Raw genomic sequence first — 11,319 nt, forward strand, 5'->3', positions numbered from 1 at the left:
TATAGATAGAAGAATGTAAAAGTAGTAACTTTATAAAACTTCTGGGCAATACTTTTTATTCTCCTTTTCTAGAACAAGATTCAATGAAAAAAACTAAAACAAGGTTTTAAAGAAAGTTAAAATCTAGTAGCAATTTATTGACAATATATATGTTAAACGTTGGAAATATATTGAGTCAATATTGTGCCAATAACTTTGCTACTATATAAAGTGCTGTAGCCATTCCACCTATCCATCTAATTCCATTAAATACTTTTCGGATCTTACGCGTATGTTTGATGGAATTTGCTATATTTCAAAGGAACATAAAGAAAACTCTTAGTGCATGCAGGAAGTTTATAGAATCACCGGTATTATAAAAAGCGCATTCTTATTCTACATACGACTGCAACAAAGGCGTCATCAAATGCTGCGAGCATTTTCCACGTCAAAACGAAATCCCGCAAGATCCGGGAAACTTCGTATAAATCATCTTTACAACACCGGCTGCGAATAAAAACTTTGTTAAACGGCGCGGACATAAATCATCGGCAGGAGGAAGTCAGCGAAGTTTTACCTCAAAACCAACTAAAGATAATGCATAATACGTTGCGCGGAAAAACGCTAATTGGTGGCCGCCGGCGGTTTATCAATCTCCGTTCTCAGGAAACGAGTCTGCGACCTGTCGTTCGCGAGAAGATCCTCCACAGAATCCAAAATCTCTATGCAGGATTTACAGATGACCGCTGTAATTTGCTCCCGCCTGATCCTATCCACGCAAAGAGACACGTCTCTCCTAATTTCTTTTATCCCAAGGATTACGGCTTCCTAGGCGGTCTAAAAGTGTCACGCGGAAAAATCCCAACGTCGATAGTCGAAACGGCGATAAGTCTCTCGGGAAGACGAGAAAAACGCTCAGCTCAGCGAGGAATTGCGTGAAATAACGAGTCACGAGACACTACGCTTCTCTGACAGTTGATCACAAATACAACAGAAAATAGACAAATTCATATGTAGTTACAAAAGTACGTAATTCTGAAAATTCATTATATTCTATATGGAAAATTATTAATGGTATATTAACGATAAATTATTCATATTTTAACAATTATAATCGTGTGTTGTTTTCAAATTGTCGATGCTAGATGATTTATTATTTTAAAGGTAGCTTATTATTTCCAATAAATTTCTCATTTACTATTAATTTTATTATTCCTGTATAATTTATTGTATTTCTAGTCAATTTGATCTATCCGAAAATTCTGTTGTCTAACAGCTAAAATAATATTTAAGGAATTATTTTTCTAATTTAAAAAATTTAAAGAAGAGAGAAAAACAATTAGGTTCTCTGTTAATTGTTATGCTGAGAGAATCGCACGTAATATGAAACATAATTTTATTAAACTTATTATTATATTAATAATACTGCAGGACACATTAATAATACTAGCAGGCAAACAATGCACATAAAACCAGCTATTCATTTATATTGTCCCAATTAGCTCAACATGGTTGATATCAAATATTTCCAATGTAACATATCACAAAACATTTACATGTAATCGATATTATTTCAATCTCCATCTCCTTTGTGAACTTACTTTCGGAATTTTAATGATAAAAATACAATGGAAATCTGCTCTATTATGTAATATTATGTATGTAATCCGATTTTAAATAAGAGAATCGTTCAATCATCATTTATAGATAAAAGAAAATAGAAAATAATTCACCAATTATTTGGAAAAGCAATTGAAAATTAGGAGTTCTTCAAAAATTGGAAAAATATACAATAAAATATACAATTTCGTGGAATACACTTCTATTAATTAATTAATTAAATTTGATTTATATTTTTTATTAAAAGTTGTAAACAGTTAAGTGCTCAACTCCATTTTTATCTATCACGAGCGTATTCGTGAAAGAGTAGCAATTTACCAAATAAATTACCAAACGTCTCTCGAATGCTATCGGAAAAGCTCCTGGGCTTCATTATCGTTCGTTCTTGGCGTGTGTTGTAGTCTTTCGTCGAATTCTTCGAGAACTCGCTAAGTTGACCAAGGGATCCTCGTTACGGTTATTTACTGAAGACCGGTACTGATTAATTCCAAACTGTTCCCCTCGTCCCTCATCCCTTGTGAATTCCGAGCTGTGTATGCACGAACCTCGTATCCTGAATCCTGCTCTCTCTGGCCTTCGTCCATTCGGTATTTGCGGTCGATAGACTCAGAACTACACTCGCCTGTTTGCTACCAAATATTACCGACAAATAAGACGTAAAGGATACTCCAGGGAAAGTTCGGAAAGGGTCCCCGATTCTCGAAACTTGATACAAACATCAACAGAAATAATCCTGATCGATTGACTTTTCTCGAGGGAGAAAAGTAGAACGCGATGGCGCCATACAAGTCAATTGGCTGAATACGACAATATTAAAGATATAAGTACAATCTTATTTTTTTTTTTAATGTGTACTTCACATAAGCAAAAAAGAGCGTGTATACTTAGTTAACTTTAATTTCGATTTAACTTGCTATTTATTTTATTTTATATTCATTCTTAGAATTAGAAAAAGATAAAGCATAAATTGAACTGCAATTAAAGTTAATTTTACATTGGTGGAACCGAACTGTAAACGCTAGCACAAACTTAGGTTTCTCTCTGTTTCCAAATTTAGAGTTCTAGATTTAGAATAGAGCAAGTGTCTACCATTTTTTATCTAATAATCACATCATATATATTAAGAAATTACTAACAAAGCTTACTTATTTATTAGCTTATCTATTATAAGTTTACTTAATATTTATTACTTACTTATTGGATGATAGACCAGCAGATTCAAAAATGCGATCAAAATAACTAGAAAAGTTGATATCCGTGAAGCTCTTCTTCTTCTTGTTGTCCCCCTGAATGGATTTCCTGATTTCTTCCACTGATGTAGATCACAGTTACCACAAATTGGTCCGCGAAGCTCAAAAAAGAATTGCGCACTACTCTTGTAAATGTAGAGCTCTACCCAGATTAACATAGTGGCGACATCTGTTGGCGCGATAACGAAAGATTAGTTCACCATTTCATCAATAGATGGTGCCACTATGCAAATTCGGCGCATTCGGAGATAACTATTTTTTTACGTTTCCATATAGAAAAATTTCTCAAAATTGATAACAATATCATATGGAATCGCCATCCAATCGATAGATATTTTTTGAACATTTTATAATCAACACCTTACTCAATAAAAAAATGTGATGAAAAAATGTGACTTTTAAATTTAAAGCCTCGAATTGATCGATGCAACTAATGATTAAAACTCCTGCATGTCAATAACTTGAAATATAAAATTTATTTTGTATATACTATTTATTGGAAGAGCAATTAAACCTTTCATATTGCAAATATACAAATTAATTAATTAAATTAACGTATACATCCTTTGCTCATCTTAATTTCACTTACGGGACATCACGCGTTAGATAAATTTTTATAAAATTATTTAATAATATCAAAAGAGCCAGAACCAGAAATTTAATTATAGCTGTATTAATAACTTCGACAAATTAAAAATATATTTCTTTAATATAAGAAAATCCTTTTTAAAAATCTATTAATATTAATTATTGGGTCATCTAAAAAGTATCCGTGGTACTTTGTCACTAGATATATGACCATCAACACACATCTAGTGACAAAAAACCGCGGATACTTTTTAGATGACCCAATATTATGTTTACATGATGGGAAAACTATGAGACATATTGACGCATGCATAGCACGAATAATTTCAGCTTTGATAAAAAAGAAGCAGCTCGTTCTCTGTTTACTTACATCTATTTAATTATCAAATGGAGAAGGTAGGTATGCCATCAATGTGTTTCCCTCTCCCTCGCGTAGCATCGAGCTCAGCTCAATGTCTGCCATAGCGTCGATAGCGTCGCGTCATATCAAAACAGTTCGTGAGCCGATTCACGCGTCCTGTATATCATCGAGAACGAGCACAGATTAATCAAAAGAGATTATTAAGAGGAATCGCGATGTCGCAAGGAAGAGGTGAGTCGCTGATCTGCGAATCTCCTCGTTTCGCTTTCGTTGTCAAGAAATGTCGATTCCACGTGAGAACGAGAGGCTGCATGACAGCTGATGAGCTTACACTCGGAAGTTTGTGGCGGCGGTGATATAAACCCGCTTTTGAAGAGAGAGAGCTTGAGGGGGATTAATTTCAAGATTGAGGGATCTCTTCGAACTAATACCTTCGAGTTTTGAAGAAAGTGGGTTATATCGTACATTGCTATGGATTGCTTTTGTAACAATCCAAATTCTTTACTCCTTCAATTTAAAAATAAAGACTTCTTTAAAATAATTTATATTTACATTAACTTTTCTTTAGTATTTATCATAATTCAATTTTGTTGTAATAGGTATATAATATATATCAACTTTTTTATATATTATAGTTGCAACTTTATCATAGATTACTAATACTTGTTTTCGCTTTCTCACATTGACTTTATTTTGCCATAATAGACATGTATATAACAATGTATTTTCTTAAACAGTCTACAACTTTGCCACAGATTACTAGATATTTATTTTTTCTTTTCATATTGATTTAATTTTGCAATATCTTGAGATGCTAATATACCCTTCTGATTGATTTATAACTTCTTAAAGCTGTATTTAAGACAGTCCTAAATATAAGATCCGACTATAATATGAATGCTGCTCTCTGATTAGTTCATCTTAAGACAATCTTAAATATAAGAATCGACTATGAATATTGACTTAAATATTTGCTTCCGTTTTCTCACATTGGCGTTACTTGCAGGTAGGAGAAATCGCAAACATCATGATAAAGAGAAAATAATCAATCTTGGTGACAAAGGCAAGGAAGTGATGGAGGACATAAACGAGAACAGTCTAGTAATACAACAATTCCACGAATATGCGGCTGAACTAGATGCCAAGCACGATCGTTATGAAAGAATCTTCAAGATCAATCGGGATGTAGGCATCGAGAGCAAAAGAATCATCTTTCTGTTGCACACCATCGATAAAGAGAGTAAACGGAATGCTGTGCTAGACGCAGCCAAGACAAGACTAGATAACGTAGTACAGAAGTTATTTCGAAATATCGCAACTGAGTTGGACGGTCAGGATGCTTATCAATTCCACAGAGCCTATCGCGCCGGCATAGAAGAATACATAGAGGCGCTGACATTCCATGAATATCTGCAGAATGGTGATATGCAAGACTGGTCTGCTCTGGAAAAAGCATTGACATATCACACAATTTCATCTCCAACCGATTCGTCGGAACAGAGTACTTCCAAGACGATGCAAGTCATGGTCACGCCAACAGACTATATTCTGGGAATAGCCGATCTGACCGGAGAGTTGATGCGAAAGTGTATCAATAACTTGGCGATAGGGGATGTGAGCAGTTGTTACCAAACGTGTAATTTTGTCAGAAAGATATACATAGCCTTCTTGGGCTACACCAGTGTAGTACATAACAACGAAGTAAATAAAAAAATTATCACGCTCAAGCATAGTTTGACCAAAATGGAAAATGCATGTTATACTATCAAAGTACGGGGATCCGAAATACCAAAGCACATGTTAGCCGATGTGGCTATTGCAGCAGCTGAGGAATATGCCACTGAGGACGATGAAGGATATCAGGCATTTTAATATATGACAGCACAAAAATTCCTTTCAACATAGATTATTTAATTATTTTTTAGTTATTGTAGACTTATCAATCTGATATGAGGTAAAAGTAATCGATAGTATTTTATATAGCTGGCGGTATTGAATCGAAAATTAATCAGTAAAGAAATTGTATTCTTCCAGTAGTATATCATCAATTATTTCAATTCAATTCTGTTAATTATTTGTGTTAATTTCTGTTAATTTCGTAAAAATTGCATAAAAGATTCTATAACAAAAAATTTACTTTAAACAGTATTTAAGTTTTATATTTTCATATTTCACACACGCATCAAATTAATATATTTATAACACTTTCCGATATATTATATAAAAGAGTCGATTGTGATATATTAATATTTATATATATATATTTAAATAAATCAAATAGATATGCAAGTATAATATTTTTAATTCATGTACAAAAATAAATATTCTATAACAAAATAGATCTGCACTGTGGTTACATCAATAATTTGGATACTTTTGAAAATGTAGAATCCAATTTTACATGGAAGATCAACAATTGTCAGCCAGTTGTACCGTCCTCTAATTCACTCCTATTATCCCAATCATCCGAACTCTCTGTATACACGGACGGCTCGTAATCGGATTCCTCAACAGACTCCTCTGCGGACGATACTTCTGTTTCAGATGTATCGACAACCACCAAGTGCATGGGGGTGGCGGCTCTTCGACGACGACGCGGTGCGGATGTGTGTTTAAACTGTGCCTTGTGCTGCGGATTCTTACGATAGCACTTCATGCCGTATGGACATTCCTCCCGATTGTCAACCTCATCGTAATCCAAATCATCTGGATGACTATAATTATTCTTGTGATTGGGATTCTTCCTGCAAATTTAAAAATATTTTAAGTTTTTTAAACCTACATCTACTACATCGTACTTTCAATATTTTAACAGAATTATTTTAGGTCTGTTCTTTTTTGAAGAATGTTCTGAATTGTATATACTGGTACAGTAAGTTGAAGTGAAATGAATTTAAAGTGTTTTTTTCCTTTTATGTGACACAAATGTCGTTCTATCTTTCGTTGAATGTCAAGAAGGCTGGAATGATGTTTGTGACTGTGTCTTGTAAAAGGAAAGCAGTCATGGTTCGTTTCATTCCAACTTATTGCACCACTTTATTGTACAGAACATTCTTCAAAAGAGAATAAATTTATTGATAAGAAACTGAACCATATTGTACTGTACCACTTACCGATAACATTGAGCACCATATCTACATTTTTCTCTGGGTACTCTATTAGAATTGGACGTACTCGCTTGATCTTGAGGCATAGCAACGGGTGACTGAGGATTATTCGACGGAACTTCTTCGATCTGATCACTGACATCTATGTCCCATTTGACCTTCTTGCCTGATTCATCATTTATCGCAGCTTTATTCGTTAAATTAATATTCCTTACTTTCCGCTTCCTGTTATTCTCCTGGTCAACAGGAGGTTCAATTACATCCTGAGAGTCTATTGACATCTTAGAACTTGTCCCAGCCATATCATTTCCCTCTGGCACGCTGAAAGAAGCATGAAGAAAAACACGGGATGAACAATTGCACTTTTATCGTCAGATATTTCTGCTCAAATAATTGGAGCAAAACCTTGCAGGATCGATCTGCAAAATTGGAGCAGCTTCGTCCCTATGTTCCCCATTTCCATTAACCGGACAATCCTTATGCTCATTTGATAGATCTTTATCTTGAAGAACATCATGCAAAGTTTTGCCAGAAGATACAGCAGCTTCCATGCTCGACAAAAAGCAGGCTTTTTTACTGTCCACTTCATTATTCAAATCCACCTCGTCAACCTGAAATGAAAAAACCGTAATAAGGAAAATTCCTCGCGCAAAATTGTCTTCGAATATATCAAGCAAGAACTGCTGTACCTTTCTCTTCAACGTCTGATCACCTTCCTGCATCGTATCTGTCGAGATGATCTTGAACCAACATTTGTCAGGCAGCAGAGAACAAACGTCACCTGGTTTTATCGGCACACTGTTTCCCAATTTAAGAGATCGCCATCGTGCACATCCAGCGGGTTTCATGTAACATGGTGCCACCTAATACTGGAAAATGATCTCTATAGAAAACTGATGTTATCAACTACAATGCATTAAAAAATAAATAATCCAATGAAACAGTAAAACCTATTTTCACAATGTGACTCTCTAAAGATTAAAGGTTACCAAGCAATTCGTAACCTAATAAATAGTTATATCAATTAAAAATGACATAACATCAATGTTATAGTTTTTCACTCAACAATATAAATATAATATGACACATGTTTCACACAACAGTTACATTGTTGAGTATGAAATTATAACATTGATGTTATGTTAATTTTAGATGATATTTAATGGATAATTAATTTCTTTAATTTCTAACTAACTATATGTTGTAAAAACAAGCCTATCTAACAATATAACAATTAACATCAATGTTTTAATTTCACACTCAACAATACAAATGTAATACAATGTATGTGATAATAAATAGTTACACTGTTTAGTGTTAAAGTATAACATTGTTATGTTAATTGGTGTTTACTGGAAAGCTATTAAAGGAAAAATAAATATAAGCTTATACATCACATAATTTCCTTCTACAAAAAGCTATTATTAATTTCCTTCGTTACGTGTTGTCAACTGAATTATCACAGAGATTACTGGAGTTTAGTATTATCAGAGTACAAATATATGCCAAATGATAAGGAATACCCAAAACAGGTAACTTTACCGGCGTAATCGTCATTTCATCGTTGGGTGACAAATTGATGGTCACGGCGTGTTTGAGCACCTGGCCATCATTGCACTGCGATAATGGTAAAGATCGTTAAGTTTTACCGTCAAGAAACGTTAAGAATCAATCCTTTAATTAATTCAACGCGTCATCGATGAAGCAATCATCAACACATCATCGTTCGTGTTTTTAGTGACTCAGAATCATTTCGAGTCGTGTTTCGGCTTGCAGCGATTTTATTTATGTTACCCGCATAACATTTAATTGATAAAAACGTTTGGAGGTACGCAAGTGTACGTTTATATGCTGCAAAACAGATCACTGCAGCTGATCTCAACGTGTAAATTCAAAATGCTTCGAAATTCATTGCGAACGCCCGACAGTCGAACGAGTCGTCGACGAAATGTAGCACGAAAAATCGTAGATAAAGTTTCGGAGTTCGGAGATAATTGAAGAATGCCGATATTATCAACCGCGTTCGATACATAATAATTATTCTCGAAAATTACATCGATTTCGTCTCTCCTTGATGCAATATATGTATTTTTTTAACAATACTTTTATATTATCCCTGCGTGCTTTACAAGTTTGTAGCGCAATGATGTTAGTTTCCTAAACAATAGGAAAATTCTTACGTCACTGCGGTTCTACGTTATCATCTGTGTCTAAATTATCGCTTCGACGACTCATTCTTAGCCGCGCGCGATATCTCGGTTCTAAACGCGCGGCGAATTTTTCAATACGATCTGATAAGCATTTTACAGCAGTGACGCAGTCAAATGCGTCGTTATCGGCTATTATCGGCGCACGTGTTGGCACGTACAGACGGAGCCATAAACAGTCATAAACGCTTTGCGTAAAATTGTACGCGTGCTAAAGCTGTTACGTATTCGAAGCGCGTGTTTCCTATTTAAAGTCGAAATATTTCACGTATTATAATTAATTAATTATTATTATAATTCTATATTAGACAGATTATTAAATTCTGATGTTATTATTGTTATATTATCATTATTATACATATAATTATATAATTATATCTTACCCTGGCGGAAGTAAAAGTCAGTACATAAGTCTAATATAAAAGAAATGTAAACGCTTTTTTTGTTATCTTAATTTTTGAATGAAGCTTCTCCTAGAATCTAGAAGCTTAATTCGTTTCTGTTAATTTCTCCTTACATTTTTTCTTTATAAAAATTTAGTATTAGTGTAACCACTTACACCTTGATATACAATAATTACAATAATTTATTTTGAAAATTGAAAATACTGTGAACTATACTGTTACATAGTATTTTTAATACTCTAAATAAGTGAACAAAACTTTTAATAGTTCAAAAATACAGAAAAAATATTAATCTTAAATTGACAATATTATGCTCATATATATTAAGCAATAATAATATTGTGATCTTGAATAAAATTAAATAAATATCAATAATTGTGATCAAATATTGTAATCTTGCTTCAAAGATTTTAATCTTGATTTGATTAAATTTATATTAACTTTATTTTTTTTAGTCTCAATTCAAGACTAAAAATCCTGCATTACTATAAATTTTATCAAATGAAGATTAAAAGATTTGAAGATTGCAATATTGTTGATACATGAGCATAATTCGATTTAAAATTAATTTTTTTGTGTGATACTTTTAATACTAAAAATAAGTAATTAATTGGCCAGTATTAAATTTCTATAAAGGAAGATATTAACAGAAGCATAAACAAAGCTTCTTAGAAAAATTGAAACAATAAAATGTAAGAGTAGCATTTACGCAATGTTTTTGTTCATCGAACTTTTAATATTTAAAATAGGTAATTAATTAGTCATTAACCAATACTAATATTAAATTTCTATAAAGACTTAATCGACTTAAGCTCCCATTTTTATTTTCGCTAGAGCGATATGTAGCAACGATGAGATGCATTTATGTCTCCGTGTGTACATTTTCTGCTAATGTCGATGCGATAAACTTTGAATCTCCCAAGCGTAGCCATGAATCATCCGACAAAATGATTACATGGATAATCTTGACGCGTTAGCTTATCCGTTCGCATAATCAACGCTAACCGTAACCCGAGTCAGAAATGCGAAAATAATATTTAATATTTGTTTATCTCAACTTGATATAGACAGACATTAAAAGATATACCTCGTATTGATAGATAGAGTTGAAAGACGAATTCAAAATAGAATTCGAAGGATTAAATAGCTAGAATTTCATAAGAATTTCAGTCATTTCCGATTTCATTCTACGCTATTTGTGTATTCCGATTACAGGATTATTTGTCATAAAAGGAATTTTCCTTTTGTTCGGGACGACATTTCTTATGACGTCTTCGTAGAATATCTTTACAAAAAATCAGTTATGCAACTCACTCCTGTCGCAGCGCCGCGGCCGATGATATTGTTGCCGATCAGCAAATTCGCTCTCTGCACTAAATCGTTGTCTACTCGTACTATTTGCAGCTTTTTCGTCATAATGAATTTTTCATTAGATAGGTTAACGTGTCGCGGGACATATTTCGGGATTGTCACCAAAAAATTTCTGATCGTTTCCACAAAAAAAAAGTAGCATAGGAATTCAGGCTAACTTCAGACGTAGTTAACTGTGATAATTCTTTCATTTAAAGTCATTTACTTTTTTTTTTTAGTACAAAGAACATATCCCGAGAGAGTTATATATTTTAATTTTGAATTCTACGAGTTTTTTTCATAAAGACAATGAAATGTTGTCTGTCTGTTTTCTCTTTTTCACTGCATTAAATCCTTACAGAAATTTAATATTGTAAATATTACATTTCTTAGGTCGATATTCATAGTTTTCAAGACCGTCTTAAGTAATATCTTAAGACGCTAATGCGGCTC

General features: G+C 33.3%; 2 protein-coding genes and 1 long non-coding RNA gene across 9 annotated transcripts in view; 1 reads left to right on the plus strand and 2 right to left on the minus strand.

The window, feature by feature from the left end:
• LOC105144849 (uncharacterized) overlaps positions 1–3,941 on the minus strand; it is a 114,557-nt gene extending 110,616 nt beyond the window's left edge. The window contains exons 1-3 of one of the 2 annotated variants that reach the window (XR_015548216.1): positions 3,808–3,941; positions 2,794–3,018; positions 1,930–2,228 (exon numbers count right to left, since the gene is read on the minus strand). This is a non-coding gene — a long non-coding RNA (uncharacterized LOC105144849). Of the gene's footprint in view, positions 1–1,446; positions 2,229–2,793; positions 3,019–3,807 lie in introns of those variants that run through there. The other variant, XR_845984.2, reaches the window with a different exon arrangement.
• Positions 3,688–6,135, plus strand: Trax (Translin associated factor X). 2 transcript variants are annotated; one of them, XM_011054059.2, is made up of 2 exons: positions 3,688–3,833; positions 4,805–6,135. In XM_011054059.2, the coding sequence occupies exon 2, from the start codon at positions 4,873–4,875 to the stop codon at positions 5,668–5,670; it is 798 nt and encodes a 265-aa protein (XP_011052361.1). In that variant the 5' UTR covers positions 3,688–3,833; positions 4,805–4,872; the 3' UTR covers positions 5,671–6,135. The 2 variants fall into 2 exon arrangements, with proteins under 2 accessions (XP_011052361.1, XP_011052360.1); XM_011054058.2 differs by lacking the exon at positions 3,688–3,833 and adding an exon at positions 3,874–4,029.
• On the minus strand, positions 6,083–9,051 carry LOC105144848 (uncharacterized). 5 transcript variants are annotated; one of them, XM_011054056.2, is made up of 5 exons: positions 8,448–9,051; positions 7,595–7,768; positions 7,311–7,516; positions 6,912–7,226; positions 6,083–6,542 (listed from the first exon to the last, which is right to left on the minus strand). In XM_011054056.2, the coding sequence occupies exons 1-5, from the start codon at positions 8,460–8,462 to the stop codon at positions 6,218–6,220; spliced, it is 1,035 nt and encodes a 344-aa protein (XP_011052358.1). In that variant the 5' UTR covers positions 8,463–9,051; the 3' UTR covers positions 6,083–6,217. The 5 variants fall into 5 exon arrangements, with proteins under 5 accessions (XP_011052358.1, XP_087271910.1, XP_087271912.1 ...); XM_087415784.1 differs by having other exon boundaries at positions 7,595–7,774; positions 8,448–9,050; XM_087415786.1 differs by lacking the exon at positions 8,448–9,051 and adding an exon at positions 8,298–8,430.
• Between the last annotated feature and the right edge of the window lie 2,268 nt (positions 9,052–11,319).

The sequence above is a fragment of the Acromyrmex echinatior genome, chromosome 18, assembly GCF_024713525.1.
Source record: "Acromyrmex echinatior isolate Ae372 chromosome 18, ASM2471352v2, whole genome shotgun sequence".
NCBI lineage: Eukaryota > Metazoa > Arthropoda > Insecta > Hymenoptera > Formicidae > Acromyrmex > Acromyrmex echinatior.